This window comes from Bactrocera neohumeralis, chromosome 2 (assembly GCF_024586455.1).
Source record: "Bactrocera neohumeralis isolate Rockhampton chromosome 2, APGP_CSIRO_Bneo_wtdbg2-racon-allhic-juicebox.fasta_v2, whole genome shotgun sequence".
Taxonomy (NCBI): domain Eukaryota; kingdom Metazoa; phylum Arthropoda; class Insecta; order Diptera; family Tephritidae; genus Bactrocera; species Bactrocera neohumeralis.
In genome coordinates this window covers 13,561,712-13,581,296 of record NC_065919.1, presented here as the reverse complement: position 1 = coordinate 13,581,296, position 19,585 = coordinate 13,561,712, and the positions used below count along the sequence as shown (strand labels likewise).

The 19,585-nt window shown below is 34.0% G+C and overlaps 1 protein-coding gene across 7 annotated transcripts in view; it reads right to left on the bottom strand.

Annotated features, from left to right (window-relative positions):
- The window catches only part of LOC126767739 (G protein-activated inward rectifier potassium channel 3), a 93,571-nt gene that overhangs the window by 36,104 nt on the left and 37,882 nt on the right, over positions 1-19,585 (bottom strand). The window contains exon 1 of one of the 7 annotated variants that reach the window (XM_050485327.1): positions 16,774-17,823. The exons of the other annotated variants lie outside the window; for them this stretch is intronic. Within the exon in view, the coding sequence (XP_050341284.1) occupies positions 16,774-16,823 (50 nt within the window). The 5' untranslated portion in view covers positions 16,824-17,823. Of the gene's footprint in view, positions 1-16,773; positions 17,824-19,585 lie in introns of those variants that run through there. 7 annotated transcript variants of the gene reach the window in all.

Below are 19,585 nucleotides of genomic sequence, written 5' to 3'. Positions count from 1 at the left end.
TATTTAGCATATTGCAAATACTTAAAGTAATGCCTTCCGTAATCTTATAAATTCCATGAGCGTATTTTGAACTCAAAATTCATCCTCCAATGTGCAAGTAAAGTATATTTTCAATTTCCGCGCACTTCTTTCATGCATACGAGTATACATATGTGAATATACTATATGTGTGTATGTGATACATCTGCTGCATATCCATCAGCAGTACGTCCAATTTTTTTTATTTCAAAGATAATATAGTCAACCAGACGGCAGCCACGAGTGGCTCACATTGCCAACATTTACATATATAATAAATTTGTATATAAGTTTGAGTGCACGAAACAATAATTAGGACTTTAATTTGACCATTTTAAGCATAAACTAATTGGCGTTTGTTGCTTCTAGAAAAGCATGTCGCATTTATTTCTATTTTTTCTTACTATATATATATAGAGCATGCATACTCGTACATATACATATTATCTGCCTGCAGATAGCACACTCAAAAATGTTGTATTTGTCAGAATTTCGTTAATTCACAAATAAGTGCAAATTTTTCGCTTTGCACAAGAAACTTGCAAAAGATACAAAAACAGAGATAGTGTAAATTGTTGCCAAAAAAAAATTTACAATATTTCGTCACATGTCGTGTCGCAAAAACTTATTGCATGTAACAAATGCAATATATTAAAGGCGGTGTTCGATTCACCAAACGTTGCAGAGTTGTGAATTGAACACACTATACCAGTTGTTAATATCAATTGGCAGCACTTACGCAACAACTCCGCACTAACTGGTCCTTTGACATTTACGCTTCTTTCTTTGATGTAGAAGCTTTGCTTTCCGCGTTAAAAAGCATATTAGTAACTCTTTAATTTCAAACTTTATGATTTCTATAAGCAACTACGATTTATTCTAAGTCTTAAGTTTTCAAAACCAATAAACAAGTTGTTTTTATTTTCACTTTTTAAAGGAATTTGTCATTTCAACTATACATAATGGCAAAATTAGTCAAAATGTCTAAAACATAACTGGTATAGTATCAGTTAATATATGGGTTATAATAGCATTAAAAGAGTCTAAAAACTGATTCCTGTGCTTTAGTAGATTGTGAAAACAAAAATTGTGTTGTATAGTGTAATGCTTGTACATGTGGCATACTTTTTGAGTGCACTTGAACTCACCATATGTATAAGACCAAAGACCAAAGTTACTAGCAACTGCCAGATGGCTTGTTAGAACCACATAAGGTCCATTTTTTTGTCATTTAATCGTGAATTGTTTTATTTACAGGGAATTAAAAAATTCATCTCGGCCAAAAAATGGAATTAACTCGTGAACATTTTCGTGCGATCATTTTTCACAACTTTCGACGTGGATTGTCACGACAAGAGTGCATCGATGAACTAAAATCTTTGTATGGCTATGAAGCACCATCCTATAGCACTGTGAAAAACTGGTACAACGAATTCAATCGTGGCCGACGCTCGCTCAAAGACGAATTCCGTGAAGGTCGTCCAAAAACAGCCGTTGTGCCATAAAACATCGATGCCGCAGGTGAACTGATAATGCAAGACCGTAATGTAACATACCTTAAGATAGAGGCATGCCTGTGCATTTCTCCCACCAGCATACTTTCGATATTGCATGAACATCTGGCCGTAAAAAAGGTTTGTTCTCGTTGGATCCCGCACAATTTGACAATCGCTCAAAAACAGGCTCGTGTGGATTGGTGTAAGGAAATGCTGAAAAAATACAATCGCGGTGCTTCAAAAGACGTTTTTAAGATCGTCACAGGTGACGAATCATGAATCTATGCGTATGAGCCCGAAACAAAACAGCAATCGACAAACAAAAAAAAAAATAAAAAAAAACCAAAAAAAAAAAAAAAAAAAACATTTTCGTTGATAAATATGCCTATTTACATTATTAGGTCAGAAATATGTATACATAGCAACCTACGTACAATAACCTGCCAAGGATCGCATAAGAAATGCAATACTTTAATATAGCTACAAAGAAATGTTATACTTGAAAGGCGAAGAAAAACCAGCGTGAAGATGGCGCAAAGCGATGATTTTTGGAAGTAAATGTAAGTAGGCTCTCTTCGATTCGCCATTTCTCTGCTCGCTTTGTTTGCGCCCTGCTCGCTTATCAAAGACAACAGTTATAACTGAGAACATCATGAAGTTAAAGGTGTGTCCTCCTCACTCACAAAATCGTGAGCTGTACTCTACTCATTTACACCACGCGGCCTATGCAACCACAGAAAACGTAGTCACGTTCTTCAGCTTCTTATTTTGGGACACGTAATTCTTATTAACATCGACTATTTTTAAATTTCATATTCATACATTATGTAAATATTGATTTGTGTGTACACAATTCGATCAGCGCACAAATTCTAAAGGCAAAACTGAAACACTTGTGCCTCGAATATACAATATTTGTATTTATTGCCTCCAATGAATTGTTGAAAGCACAAAGCTTGCGTCAGTCAAAAGGTTAATGTTTGCACAGGCGGTACGAAATTGCGAAAAAGAAGTCAATTTTTAAACACACATGATAATAAGTGCGTATACAGAGGGTGATCCATTTCGAGGTTCCCTACTCTTTTAAAGAAAATACACAGTAACTTCAAATTTAATTGAGAATGTTTATTATCACTCGAAAGAACATTCTTTTGCACATATTTTTTGAGGTTTTTTTTTCAAATGTTGGCCGCGGCTACGTCTCAGATGAGCAAACCGTTGAGTCCAATTATCGATGACTCGTTCGAGCATTTCGACTGGTAACTGGCGAAAGACACGCGTTATGTTTTGCTCCAAGGCCTGAATCGAAGCGGAATTGTCCGCATAGACTTAAGACTTTACATATCCACACAGGAAAAAGACTAACGCTGTGATATTAAACGCTCTTGGTGGCTAATCGACCGGTCCAACACGTGAAATTATCTGCTCATCGAAGTGTTCTCTCAATTCATCCGTTGATTGATGCGATGTGTGGGAAGTGGCGCCGTCTTGTTGAAGCCAATTGTCGCTGAGATTACGAGCTTCAATTTCAGACATCAAATAGTCGGCTGTCATGACGCGATAACGGTCGCCATTGACGGCTACGTTCTTACCGGCATCAATTTTAAAGTAATATGGATGGATGATTCTACCGGTTCACAAACCACACCAAGCCGTTATTTTTTCTGGATGAAATTACAGCTCTTGATTCTCTTCAAGTTGCTTTCAAGATGATCCGAGTAATAGCTTCGGAGATACATACTTGAGAACTTGTGCGCTCGAGGCTGGCTAGGCTAAGTGCGTCATTTTTAAATGCGTTTCTCCTAAACTGTGTTTTTTAAGTCGGTTGCCCAGATTTCTCGGGAACTATTCAAGCGTTCTTCATAAAATTTTACACAAGTCTTTGTGATACAATTCTTGAAAAACAAAAAAAATGTGTTGCAAAATTTTCACTGAAATTTTCATTTTTTTTTTAAATCTGCCAAAAATCCAGTTTTGAGTATCTTTTTTCTTCGTTCAAGTTAAGGTTTTAAATAAAACACGTAGTTTTTTACTTTATATGATCCTGTAAGAAGGTATCCTGCAAAAAGCGGGCGCATCTTTTTCCCGAGGGGTCACCGGAAATGGCGTGGCAATGGCCGAGTTTAAAATATTTTTTATCCAAAAATTTCAGAATATTTTTTAACAGTGTTTATTTATAGCAATAAAAAATTCTAATAAAATATTTAATTTTTTATATGAGAAAAAAAATTGTTGAATAATAGCTGTTTTTTACCCGAGGAAACTTATTTTACACCTCAAAAGGACTTCAAAGTTTACCAAAACCTCAAGCACCTAAAATATCTAAGCAGCAAAAAAATTTCAATTGTCACAAGATGAAGGTAATCTAGTATAATCTCAGCAAAATTAATATTTGCACTGCCTGTCACCGCCTTTAAGCAACATTATACCAGCTTATATATTGCAACCTCGTGTCTAAGGCATAAATTATGTGCTAGCTTAGTTATGGAAACGCTTGGGTCAACATTTGTCTAGCGCATAGAGGCGCGTGAGCTAGTAAATGACTCTATAAGATTTCATATACAAATGTATCCATATGTACTTAAGCTATTATTAACTACTTCAGATTTTTATGGCATTGATAATGCGAAAATAAAACGTTTATGCTGTAGCACGTTTAAATTTATTGGCGCAGGCTAAAAATAATAATAACAACAATAACAAACAATGAAGCAGTGTGAGTTTTTTTTTTATTTTTTTTTTTTTTGTATGTTGTTTATAAGAAGTTCGCGCTGTCATGCGCTGGGATTCGCTGATTTTTAACAAATTGTCATGCAATTAGCTTAATTGAGTATTAGCGCCGGCTTTCAGACAACCGCTTAATTAAGTCAATTAACAATTGTACATTTTCTACACCCAAAATTTTCAACTTTTTTAGCGATTTCACACTTATCACTCACATTTTTTCTTTAAAAAATATTTGCGCTCATTGTGATAGCCTTTTAAGTATGGCGTGGCTTTCCTAAACCCAGAAAAACAAAAAAGGGAAATTAAAAGCCGGAAAATTAAACATGTGCAGCAAATAAAGCAATTTCATAAGAAAAAATAAAAATAAAACAAAAAACAAGACATCAATCAGGCACAGACCTCAAGTCTACAAAGCAGTTGATGCTTGCCAAATTGGGCGGCCAGTGTTTTCCTTGGGTTTAAAATAAAAAATAAATAAAAAAGAGCGAAGAGAGATCACAAAAAACACAGAGGCTACACAAAAAGCGAAACATCAATCAAAATTAATAGACGGAAATAAAAGGAGAGCGAATGCAATGCGATAAGCCACTCACTTCAACAATGTAAAACAGAAATTTTTAAAAGCAAAGATAACAATTTCGTAAACAAATACAGGGGCTTACAATTTTAAAGATTACGGCATTTTTTTAATGTTTTATTTACTGGCTTGTAAAGTGTATGAATTGTCAGAACGTTTGAGTATTATAGAGTTTTTCAATAGGGCACTACAAAAGTAGACCGATAGAGACAGATTTTTTCACGCTCTTTTGACATTTCTCTTCAATAAGGTTTGCCATTTCATCATGGAAAGGTCGTAAAGTTTGACATTTTCTTTGCTATACATAGGCAGAACGTTTTGGCATATGCGCGCTATTTGTGTTGTTTACAGTAACTTGAAATATTCATCTCGGCCGATTCACCAAGTTTTGGAGTGTGGTGAATCGAACACACTATACCAGTTGTTCAAACAAATTAGCAGCACTTGTGTTGCAACTCTGCGCTAACAGGTCCTTTGTCACTTGCGCTTTTGTGTTACGATTTTTTCTTTGTTCCTGAAACTGTTTCTTCCCCGACAAAAAGCATAATAGTATATCTTTAGTTTCAAGACTTATGATTTCTATCGCCAAAACGGATCACTCTTCACCAAGATAATGCAAGCGCTCACACATCGACTGAAACAACTGCATTTTGAGCACTCTTTTTACTCCCATACCTAAAAAATAAACTAAGATACCTGTAGAGGCCGTTGATGCGTTCAGAAAGCATGTTTTGAAGATACCTCAATAAATATGGCAAAACTGCTTCGACAATTGGTTCAAACGCATGCAAAAGTGTATAGATCTTAATGGACAATATTTGGAAAAATCATTTTTGGTGGTTATTCTATGCTTTTGTTGTTGTTCTTCTTCTTTAATAGTGTAGAGACCACTTACGCGGTTATTTCCGAGTATACAACAGCGCGCCAGTCGTTTTTCCTTTTCGCTTCTTGGCGCCAATTGGAGATACCAAGCGAAGCCAGGTCCTTCCCCACCTGATTTTTCCAACAGAGTGGAGGCCTTCCTTTTTCTCTACTTCCCCCGGCGGGTACTGCGTCGAATACTTTCAGAGCTGGACGGTTTTCGATCATTCGGACGACATCGAATACGGTATTAGCCGTGGCCAATACGCAAAAGACCAAACATCTTCCTCAGAACCTTTCTCTCGAAAGCTCGTAACGTCGACTCATCAGATGTTGCACCATATAGCAGGGCGGGGATTTTGAGTGACTTCTAGAGTTTGGTCTTTGTTCATCGATAGAGGACTTTACATCTCAATTGCCGTTCAGTCCGAAGTAACTCTTGTTGACAAGAGTTATTCTGCGTTGAAATTCGAGGCTGACATTGTTGTTATTCTTAGTACTGGTTCCAAGATAGACGAGATTATCTTTAGCTGCGTCAACAATGACGTGGGAGCCAAGTTGCAAGTACGACGACTGTTTGATGATATTTCGTCCTGCCCTCGTTCGCTACCAGACCATTGTCTTCGCTTCCCTATCCATTCTGAAGAAAGTAGAACGAATGGCGCGGTTGTTGAGGCGCATGATATCAATATCATCGGCGTATGCCACTCTGATAGAAGATGGCATCTTCTCTATTTAGTTCTACAACTCGAATTATTTTCTCCAACAGTAGATTGAAGAAGTTTGATTTGATTGAAGAATTAGTTTTGCGGAGATTTGCTTTTGTGCTCTAAACCCGAAATATAAAAGGCCACTAGTCAACCACCTATTCAACATCTCCCAAAGCTTAAAAACCTTGCAGCGTGACGAATCGAACAAACAACTAAGGTAAATAATAAACCTTTCATACATTTGACATTTGAGGTGAATCACTGAAGTGTTTTCCAAACTACATATTCTATATAACCGGCGTTATTACTATTTTGCTGTCACTCCAGCTGATAAAAATAATATATAATATGTACTTTGTAGTTCTACCAAGCTAATTACAACAATAACAGTCAATATGTAAAAATCAGTATTACGATGTTTCTCTAGAAATTTGTATACTAAATAATTTTGTTTCCAACTGCTTTTAATACAGCACAACAAAAACAAGTTGGCGTCTATCAATTTCATAAGCCCTAACTTTGTTTTGAAATTCGCCTAATCAAAGGTGGCGAGGTTGCCTAATCACTAACTATGTGCCATAATGATAAAAGTAGTCTATCGGGCTTGGGGAGTATTTCTATTTCGCGAATCTTTAATTTCCGTCAAACAAATACCAAACAAAAATTGTTAATAATATTAAACTCACACAATGCAAGGTATATATTTGCACACAGACAGGTATTAATCACATATTGATTAGTACTAAAATATATATATTTCGCAATGCGACTTAATAAGTAGTCCGACAAAGGCATATTGATAAGAACTTCTTAACACAGTGGGTATATGCAGGCGTTATTTATATTTATTGTGCCGGTAATAGCTAAACCAACTCGTATTGATAACACTTTCGGGACGTCACTAGTAAGTTCAAATCGAACATGTGTCAGCGGTGTGGCGGCAATTAAAATTGGGCAACAATAAAAGATATAGTATATATATGAATAATGTCTTTCTTTCTAATAGTATCATATTGGATTGACGTCATCAATTATATTAGGTAGTCGAAAAAGTCTTTTCGTTTTTTGTTAAATATAAATTTTCGTATATCGTATATATAATATCGTTTTTTTGCAAATATAAAAAAAAAATTAGTTGAAGTTTGATTAGAAATACGAAAAAACTATTTCGACTACCCAATATTATGCTTGTTTGTGGGTTAACGGACTTAGCCATAGATGCCAAGGTGGGTTAAAATAGTATAACTCTCAAGCTTTCTTAGCAATTGTCAACAAAGACTTTTCTTGCAATCGTTCATGACGTCACCATGCAATATATTTTGCTGTCAAACGCACTCCAAAAAATTTGTTGGAACCAAACTGTCGCAATCACCATTTGTAAAGTTTTTAGGTAATAACGTTAGTCACTTTAAAAGCTCCTAAGTAATCATAAAACTTATGAAAACTGGCCCAAAACTGTCAGTGTTGTATGCGTCAGAACTTTAGTGCCGCTTCTTGGCAATAAGCTATGGCTATACTCCTTAATGCTATTATGACGAATTTTTATTTATGTTGAATAATTTACTATGCCTTATTTGCACTATGATTTAGACAGGCTTTCCTTCTAGTACATATGTATGTACATTTGTCTATAGCTTAAAATATTATTTAATAGCACTGACTATTGTTGCTATTTTTAAAAGCAGCCAGCGCCGTTAATACTCGTATTACTCACAAAAGTGAAAATGAAACTTTATTAATAGTAAAATTTGTTTGTTGATATGTATAAAATATATAAAGTACATATATCCATATATGCGTAACTTTATGCTGATTATAATTCAATTTATATTTGCAAAATTTCGCATACTTATCAATTTTTCATTTCAATATTATCTCGCGTTTGTAAATTTCCATTGACACGTAAATCTCTGTCAATTTTACGAGTTTATTACCGCAATAAAACGAGTATTTACTTGAAATTAAAGCCGCAGGCACCCTTCACATTTGGCATTATCTCGGTTGTGTCGTAAGTAGGTACTCGTGAATAGAAGTCACATGAAATACTTTGTATTTTTAAATGTAAATATGTATACAAGAGTATGGGAATATCACGAAAAAATCACACGACTGCGTCTTATGCCTCAAAAATAATCGCGTTGCGAGTGCATACATATGTATGTATATATAGACATATGTATTTAGAGATTGATATCTAAATACATTTAATTAAACTGATAAATTACGAAAAATTATGCAGCTTAAGTACTTGCTTTTTAAAATTTGATTTATACCTTATATTTTCAAGTATTTTCTACGAAAAAATTGATTTATCTAATAGCCTTCGCGCCTGAAGTTCATTGTTCAACTAACCGGCCTCACCTCGATTAAAGCGCCAATTTAGATCGATTTGCCATCCTTACAAAAAATCTTAATTTACTACATTCATTCTTAATTGAAAACATTTCGTGTTGAAACAGTAAAGCGGGATGTTGTCCAGGCTATAAATTTGGTTGTGATTATGGATAAAATATCAATTAGCTGATGAATTTCAATTATAATGTGTTGTATGGTAAAAAAAATCAAAACACGATGGAACGAGCTACCTGAGTCCAAGATTGCAAAAGTTATGTGCAAAACGGTAGATTGAAAGTACACAAAATTGCTATTGACACTCGATGGAAGAGACTGTAGGAACATGATCGGAATACTAACTGCTCACTGTCTGGGGGACACATGCCCGCAGAATGGTGCTGACAGTTTGAGAAGACAGCAGGAAATGTTTAGAGCAGGGACTAAGGGCAACAGGGAAACAATGGAACATCTCTTGTGCACTTGTCCAGCATTTGCAAGACTACGTTGTAATCATCTGGGGTCCCCACTGTATGATACATTGGAGAAGGTATCGACAGTGAGGCCGTAGAGTCTGTTAAAATACCCATAAAACACAAGCATCCTAAAGAATGACTACTTCTCTTGGACCTACGAAATGAACTACTTCTGGTAACGCAAAGGACCAAAACTGGTCTATGCGTAGCTTATTGGCCTATCAGTTTAACCTAACCTATCATAACCTTATATTTTCGGAAAATCGTTAAAATTTGAAATATGAAAGACTGATGAGCACAAAATTAACACTTAATTTTACTGCGGTAGCACTAATTGAGACTCAATTTAGAATAAAATATAGACGACAATGTTGTTAACTTATTTCAGAACTGAAATGTTTTCTTTGATAGAAGTCATGCTTACTAACAACAGCCATGTGGTGAAATCATATTACTGAAAAGTTGTGTAATTTACAAAAATATTTCTTAAATCTATAAAGAAGAGAATACCATCGCAATCAAAAATATTTATCGAATACGAGCAGTCTAATATAGCCATTCATACTAACATATAATCTATTTCTTTTAGGTGAACTTTTCCGAACAAAGATCAACTTTTTCGACAAATAGCCCGAATTTCTTCGGAAATGGTCTTCTGTCTGGCATTTCTGTACAAACGTCTAGTCTACTAAATCGCATATAGTCTAAAAAATTTATATAATATAGAAAGAGCATTAGGCGAATGTATAACATATGTATTCATTCTATGAATCCATATTGAAATATTTCTTTGTATTTATATACATATTTTTGTGTCAACAGTCGTGTTCTATTTTCATTTAACAAGTCTTTTCGTTTTTTTATTTTTTTTTTTCTGTTTAAATTTTCTAATTGTGCTATTTGATGTCGGCTAATATGAGTAAATGCATATATTTTTCTTCACATATTTATTTATGTTTACTTAAAATTGTACCAGCGTACTTGCAAATGATGAAAACACAGCTTTCGAAGCTAAGCTCCAACAAATCTCGAACTTATTTTTAAATACACTCATATTTACGGATATTACGTGTCTGCAGAGAATTTTACAATTTTTTTTAAGAAAATATATATTATATTTGATAGCAAGAAATAAAACAACAAATAAAGATTAAAATTGGCATGCAATACTGAACTCATGCCTTACTCAACCAACAAGAGTTTCAGCTGTTCAGTGCACTGTTATCATACAAGCAACTAACAGACGCCGTAAATCACAGAATGTTAATTAGCATTACAGGTTATCAAACAATAACATTCTGCGCTGTGGTGTTAAAAGGCCAAAGAGCGCTTTACATAAAAACCTATTATATTTTATTTATTAAATTTCGCAGGCCACATTTCAAAATCGAATTTCGCATTTTCTTAATTTACAAAGTCAAAAAAGCACATATATTTAAATGACTAATTGAGAGTGATCGATTGCTGTCAACATGAGTGACATCCACGCAATTGAAATCCAGTTATAACAGTTATGCCTGCACGCGTTAATTATTATGTATGTACGGGTTAATTAAAAAATTAGGTAATTGTAAATATTTTCAAACTGATTACTTATGGATTTTTGATCGATTGCACCGCGATATTTTATGTTCATTTAATTGAAAGAAGTGCGAAAATTGTCAACAAAAAATACAAAAATCGAATGTTTACTTCTTTTGGCGCGCATTCATATATTGACTATGAAAAATGTACAAGTACACACGTCAAACATTACTTATTTATGTTATGGTTCACCTTAATTGCTTAGCTATTTATTATAAATGGTTTTCACCTAACATTTTTGTGCTGAAGCGTTTACTCTTGCTTTCTTCTAAACAAACAATTCATGGTTTTTCTTTAAAATACGCGAGCGGCAGCCAAATTGGCCATAAACGTAGCAGACATACAAATATCTAATTCTAAATAAATATATTTGCTCTTATAACTCTATGTTTGTGTACATAAGTAATTCACTGCGCTTCAGCTTGTTGCCTTATTAAACTTTTTTTCAAATGCTTTTTTTTCTTTCTGCTCTTGTATGTATGTAAACACTTTGCAACTCTTTGTTAACGTGAGAATTATATTTATTACGGCAACGTCGCCCTTATGAAATATTCATGCTAATTTCATTGATATTTCGAAAAGACAACAGGAAGCGTTCGTTCTGGGCCCCAGCTTGCAAAACGCGCACAACTTTCGCAATATTTTAATATCTTTATCTCTTTAAATATACTTATCTCGAAAAATAATGAAATATTTTTCAATTTTAATTAATTTATTTTGGGTTGCATTAAGATTGATTATATTACCTTTAATATTAATAATTAAAAATATTTCTTTGCTAGCGTATATGTAAAGAATTCACTATTTTTAGCTGTGATGTTGTCATTTTGATTTCTGAAGTTATTTTTAGAAAAGCCGTATCGTCATACATATTTATATTTAAACAAACTTTAGTTTTGAGCGCTTTATGAACACTGACGAAATCCAAACAAGATAAAGATGAAAAATTTATATTTAAACCCTAAACAAGACGTATGTTTGTAAAACAAACTATAAAAGAGTGAAGCACTTAAATTTTTTAGTTTTTGTTTTTGTAGCAATATAGCAGACCATTAGTACGTATAGTATAATGACCATCGCAAGTGGATCTAAGGTTGAACCCGGAGAAGACGTAGAAAACAGATCTGCTGATGTTCACAAGAAAATACAAAATTCTTTCATGGAGGTTTCCTTCTATAAATGGCACACAACTTTCTCTCAAGGACCGCATAAAGCACCTTGGGATAGTCTTGGACAGCAAACTGTTGTGGAAGAAAGAGTGAAGAAAACCATCATTGCTTTGTATACGGCACAACCTGAGGGCTCCCTGCCTCTCTCATGCACTGGTGCTACACAACTATTGTAAGACCAACTCTGCTCTATGGTGCAGTAGTATGGTGGACAGGCGTGCGGGAATCCACTTACCGGAAGCCAATGGAAAAGGTTCCGAAGATCGCTACGCTATGCATAATGGGAGCTTTATGAATAACTCCAACGGCGACTCTTGAACTGGTATTAAACTTGGCACTTATGTATGTATATACCTCTTCGCTAAAAACTGCGCAACAAATTCGACGGGACGATTGTGGGGACCACAAAACGGGACTGACAGATCGAGAAGACTGCAGGGAATGCCTTGATAGGGCACCAGGGAAACAATGGAGCATCTCTTGTGCACTTGTCCCACATTGTCAAGACTACGCTGTAAGCATCTGGGGCTTCCACGTTATTATATACTGGAGGAGGTATCGGTAGTGAGGACACTGAGTCTGTTAAAATTCACGTTAAGCTCAAGCATCCTAAGCGATGACTACTCCTTTTGATCTTAGCAAGTAAACTCTATCTGGAATCGCAAAGGACCAAACTGGTCTATGTGTGGCTTATTGGCCTACCAAAATAACCTAGCCTAACCCAACCTAAATTAAACTACAAACCTAACCTATGTAAACGAGAAATAAAAGCGCTGTTCTTAGTAGTACGCTTAATGTAAAGAACTGTATAACAGTTGAGATCAATCCTCGAAGAGAAATTTTTGTGAAAGTGTCGCAACAATAAAATTGAGATTTACTGTATTTTACAACAACCACATTAAATTTTGCCTCTATACATAAAACAGGGTCAAAAATTTTGTGAAGCTTTGTCTATATTCTATGCTCAATCGCACTTTTTAAGTGCCGCTTTTGTTAGCTGCTGTAATTGCGAAAAACCATAAAAATAATTTTCAATTTTTACAGCATTTTTAATTACGTAGACACAAATTGCGTGCTTCCTGCATTTATGCCGACAGTGAAGCCTGGATATGTGAGTCAAATTAAATTGAATTTATAGTTTACGATTTTTGATTTTCAAATTTATATATTAAATCTTAAGTTATTGGAACGGGTGTTAGATGTTTTCAGGGCAGTAGAGATAAAACTGGGACTCAGTGATGATGTGGGGAATTTTTGGATAAAAAAATAAAGAAAAATTGTTGCAGAGCACCAGGCTCCTCTGAAAACTCTAGACTAAGGAGAAATTGCCCCCGATCTCTAAAATGCACCTGTGAAGGGTATTATGGCATCGGGAGAGTCAAAATTAACGCTTTTTTCTTCTGTTTAACTGGAAGTGATTATTATTATATGTTAATATAAGCATGTAAATGGAACATACTTCTTCGGAAACATGTAAATATGTGTTGGCACATATACGACAATTGTATTCTGCGAATTAATAATTTCTTTGATATATGCTGAGAGTGTTGAAATTTCACTGAAGTGTGCAATGAGTGAATTATGACGACCACTTGCTTGGGGAAAGCACCCAACGAAGTACTACTGTTATATGTTGGCCTTTAATTTATGCATACAAACACGCCAATGAGCATATTTACTAATAGATATACATGATATGTATATGTACATCAAGGTGTTTCCTTTAAAACTTTTTTATTTCTTCGCGGGCACATGAAAATTTTGTTTTTTATGTTGAAAAAAAAATTCCCGAAAATTTGAGCACTTAATTTTGACTTTAAGTGCTACTTTTCCAATTTTCAAGTTTTCCAATAATTTTGAAAAAATTTAGTAAAATTTAAAGTTGATAAAAAGTCATTTTTGACAAAATTTAATAAATTAAAAATTTATATAAAGCCATTGAATCAAATTTTAAATACAAAAATTTCATTTAAAAATTCATTTTTCATTTTTTTTTAGTTAAATCACTTATACACTAAAATAAATAACTTTTTTGACATAATTGTAAGGAACTTTTTTGGCGGAATTTAATTTCATGCTTTTCCTTTTTCTTTTTGAAAGTTTTCGTTAAAATCAGCTGTTCACTCATTTTTCTTTACAATATATGAAAACCGTCGAAAATCGAAAAGAAGATCAAAATTAAGGGCAAAAATTTTCAGGAATTTTTTTTTTCTCCTATAATAAGCAAAATTTTCATGTGCCCGTGAAGAAAAAAACAAAAAAGGTTTTATATTAAACAGCCGAATGTATTATAGTACATATAAATATCAAATATCTACATATATATATACATAAGTACTCAGCCACTGAGCCGTTTTGCCCGCCAGCAAAGCCATCAAACTGACCTTTCTCCGTTGCCAATTATATTTGCTATTTTACAAGCATTTTCTTGTATTGCAATTATTCAATTTTTATTGATTTGCCAATTGATCACTTGTACAACCTGTTTAGTTGATCTTCACAAGCAGACGCTTTCAATTGAAATGCAGCCACACAAACAAATCACAAACAAATTGTTTTCTACTACTTTTATTTGCTCGCCTGTTGCTTTCCACCGCTTAAATTCCCCTTTATGCAAATTTCTATGGATTTCGCATGAAACGTTTTTAATTAAATATGCAAAACGTGCGGCTTCGACACATTAGCCTGCTGTCATATAAAGCGACATGCGGCGTCACCATTGCGGCAAATAAAAACAAGCAAAACCAATGTGAAATAACAACTAAACGACGTCCGCTTGGTGGTCCAAGGTGCAAACAATATTGAGTCATTCAACTGTGGCAGCTAACAATATACATATGTATCTATATTTACAAACATAAATTCAGCAAACTGATAACTTCTCAAGAAAAAATCATAAAAAATTTTAAAAACATATACACACTCAGATATGGCAAAACATTATAAATAAGTGTACATTTTATAATTTTGCATAAAAACCTGATATTATATTAGCATAAATATGCACAGTGTGTATAAGAAATACTCGCCTTAATGCCGCTGTCAACTGTCCAATTTAATAATAACTTTATAAGATTATACGAAAATAAAATATTTTTCAACTTACTCATCGCTTTTGAAATAAAAAATAAGAAATAAAAAACACTCAAAAAATTGCTCAGTTTTTTCCCAACTAATTTTAAATAACATAACAATTATCATGTATTTAGACATTATGTTAGCATCCATAACAGTATTCTGCTACATATTAACATTTTCTTAACATCCATAACAGTATTTTGCTATGTTAACCCATATTTGCGCTCACGTTTTTTAAATATAGAATGGTGCAGTGTTCTGAGTTTTGAAATATTCGCTAAAACAACACAACCGAGAGCGAATACAGCGGTTTGCGAGCAGGTGAGCGAATGAGCGTATGAACGAACGAGCGCTGCAAATAAGGTCAGTAGGAAATGGCAGTTTGGTCAGTGACCTTTGGGGTTTTTTTAATTTTTGTTTTGCTTAAAATAAAATTCATATACTGAATTCTTGTATAGCATTTTTCAGTAACACAAAAATAAAATATTTGCATTAAATTTATTAGAGAGAAATATACTTAGAATTAAGAATTTCAAACTTGGTTATGCACAGCGATTAACTAGCTCGTACTATTTAAAACAACTTAAAGACGTTAGAGGTTAGGTTATGTTAAAAAATCGATTTTAAAAGGGAACTCACTTGAACAGCTTAGAACGCCGATCGGTTGAAATACCTAAATATTAGATAGTAAGACCCTTACAAATCGAAAACGCTTTGAGCCTATCACATTGATATGGCTAATGTAAGTTGCGGCTATGTCCTCTGATTCGCAGAAGACCAGACTACTCTCACAAAGCCATTAGCAATAACGCAGGATAATTCAAGTACCGGTACTTTTGTCAATAGCCTTTTTTTGACAGTTCACGCGTGAGTTGTTTCAAGCTGTCATGTTATTTTTGTTCAGTATTGTTGTTAACTCGGCTATAATCGCGTAAGCGGTGTCTACGCCAATTAAGAAGAAAAGATTGTTTGGCATTTCATCATGGAAGTCTTACCATACCCAGTGAAGAAAATAAGGCATCCGTAGCTGAGAGTGTACACGAAGCCCGTGGAGAGTTGATTCGGCGCCATTCGCAGCAACTCGGACTAACATATGGAACGACTTGGTGAATTTTACGTCGAGATCTTAAATTGAAAGTGTACAAAATACGGCTTGTGCAAGAACTTAAACTGTTCGATCTTTCCAAGCTACATCGCTTCGCTCTATGAGCTCTTGAACAGTTCTAAGAAGATCTGACGCTCTATAGACTCTTGTAAAGTTCAAAAAAGATCCGACGTTTTCGAGTCAAATTGTGTTCAGCGAAGTTAACATGGAATTAATCATAACGCTGAGAGCACACAGTGGGTTTTTGCAGCAGTAGGAAGGCCTCAAGAATATCAAGCAAAGAAAAAGAATGAAAGACAAGCTTCGAAATATTTCATTAAGTACACAGTATGCAAAGAAATCTCTTCAAACACTGAAAGATAACGGCTTCCAAGCCTATTTCTCATAATAACAGATTATTAAGACGTTTTGCGGAAGTAAATGAGCATACAGATAAGTTGCTAAGTAGATAAGAACTACATATGATATTGTCTACATAGAATGTTTTAAATAAATACAGGTGATAATTTTTAGACGAATTAGCATAAAAATTATATTATAAAAGCGCCAAATCTGCCAGAATCTTTTTTCAAATATTTCATATATTTAAGTATGAGTAAGATTATCTGAGTATATCTAGATTGAATTTCAAGAACGCTTACCCATACATCGCATCGACCAGATCGCGTTCCCACGTCATTAGTCGCTTCATTTTGGCGGCTACTGTCTCTGAGCGCGTTAATGTCGCCGTTGTGGCAATTTTGTTGCCGGTGAGGGGCACTGTGAATTGTACCGTGATTGCGGTGAAGATTCGACGGTTTGCGAAAAGTACAAACTAATATGTACTTTTATTTAGCGGCTGTTATTGTTGTTGTGCGGTTAGTATAAAAATAACTAACTGTTGAGACGACAACAAAGACGAAGTGCCTTAGACGCAGTTATAGTTGAAAATAGAGTGTGAATGAACACCTGCTGAAGCAGCTTCTTGGCAGTACCGTAAAGTCACTTTGTTGTTTTATGTTCTATGTTGCGCTTTAATTAGCCACTTTAATTAGCCAATGGTGCTTAAGTTTGTGTAATTTTTGTAAAAAAAAACTTGTTTGCTGTGCGTTATGCAGTCTTTACAGCGTCTCCAAATCCGCTTAGAATACGAGGTGTTGAAGCTGGAACATTTTTGCAGCTTATGTTGTTGTATTTTACTTATGTTTTTGTATTTTATTTATGGTAGTTTACTTATGTATTGTAATTACTTATGTTGTTGTAATCTACTTATGTTGTTGTATTTTACTTTTGTTGTTGTGTTTTACTTTTGTTGTTGTATTTTACTTTTCTTGTCGTGTTTTACTTACGTTGTTGTAATTTATGTTGTTGTTGTATTTTTTATAAATTTTTTGCTGTTGTTTTGCGTCGTTTTGTATAAACTTAGTGCAAAAACTTTTTTAATTTTACGTTTTCAATGCAAAATTTTGTTATTTACTTTTTAGTTGCCACTTCTGACCCTTGTTGCTGCCGCACCTCGTATGTCATATGCTACTTGGCTTTGTGCTAAATTTGCAGCTTGTTCTAGTTCTCATTTTGTTTATTTAGTGTTTTTGTTTTGTTTGTAAGCTTGCAGCTGCCTTGGCACTGACACGTGTGTTAAAACACTCTATAGCTCTGTGTATATATGTATGTGTGTAAGTATTATTTTTTGGCTGCAATTGCTAGGGATTCTACAAGGGTTGTTGGGGTTAATAAAATGTAGGGTTAAGTCACTTGCGCAATTTTATTTGAAACTTCAAGAGTTGCTTTGCTAATATACTTATGTACATGTGTTGGTAGTAGTATGACTCATACGAAAGAAGCTTGATAATTGTTGTTGTTATACCCTGAACAGGATATATTAAGTTTGCCACGAAGTTCGTAATGACCAAAATGAAACGTAGAAGACCCTAAACATTATATTATAATTATATGTTGTATACAAAAGATCAGCGTTACGAGCTGAGTCGATTTAGCCATATTCGTTTGTTGGTATAAATGCGAACTAGTTCCTAAATTTTTAAGATATCGAACTGAAATTTTGCACACACCCTTTTCTCCACAAATCACTGCACATTTGTTGGAACCGTCGAAATTGGACTACTATAGCATATAGTTACCATACAAACTGAACCATCGTAATCAAGTACTTGTATGGAAAGCTTTTTCTTTTGAAGAGATATCTTCAAAAAATTTCGCATGAATTATTATCAATAACAATGACGCAATCTGCGAAGAAATTTTTCAGATCTGATCATTATAGCATACACCTGTCATACAAAGCTAACGACCGGAACGTAGTGCATGTATGGAAAAATTTATCATTTGTTGAGATATCTTCACGAAATTTAACAGGGATTATTATCTAAGGAAATCATTTAATATTCAAAGAAATTGTTCAGATCGGATAGCTATAGCATATAGCTGCACTACAAATAGATCGATCATACTCAAGTCCTTGTATGGAAAACTTTTTTAATTTACGAGATATCTTCATGAAATTTCGCATGGATTATTTTCTGTGACAACTACGGAATTTGCGTAGAAATTGTTCAGATCGAATCACTATAGCATATAGCTGCCCTACAAACTGAGCGATCAAAATCAAGTGTTTGTATGAAAAACTTTTTTATTTGGCAAGATATTCTCACAAAATTTGGCATAAATTATTGCCGAAAGCAAAGCTATAACATAGCAAGAAATTGTTCAAATCGGAGCATTATAGCATATAGCTGGCATACAAACTGAACGATACAAAACAATATAAATATCTTTTTATACTTTTTTGCAGGGCATTATAACTTCATTGTAGCTGTAGTTAATGTTTTTTCTTGTTTTTGTAATACAGTCGTTTTAGGGGCGATTTTAAGCTTATCTACAATCAGCGGATTTGTACAATAACAGCTCGTGGTATTACTATAAATTACTATAAACATGTGCATACACTACTTAATTGAAGTTTAGCAGTTTTTGTTCTTGAAAAGTTTTATAAACAATAACGTAATTAAATAATTATTGAATAATTTAGCGTTGTTTAGCTATTATTTTGCAGTTTTAGCTGTTATAAACATGTTGCTCTTTGTTGTTAGTAAGGCTGCTTGTATATTTTCATTTTTTTTACTTAATTTTTTTTTACTTCACTTTTCTTTGAATTCTCTATATACATATGTACATATGTACATACATATGTACATATATGCCTTAATTTTCATAAATTGTCACCAACTTGCTAATATTGCATAAACAATTATTTTAAAAATTATTTTCACGCACTTTAAAACAGCAAGAATTTTATGGCCTTGCACTTTTCATCAGCCAGTTTCTACACTTACGTGCAACACACTTTTCCTTTCACCTGATAAATTTACAAATAACTTTTGGCAACCACTATCACTAACCGCATAGCAATTAACAATTTTTGAGATACAAATTTTCAACACGAAAATACAAAAA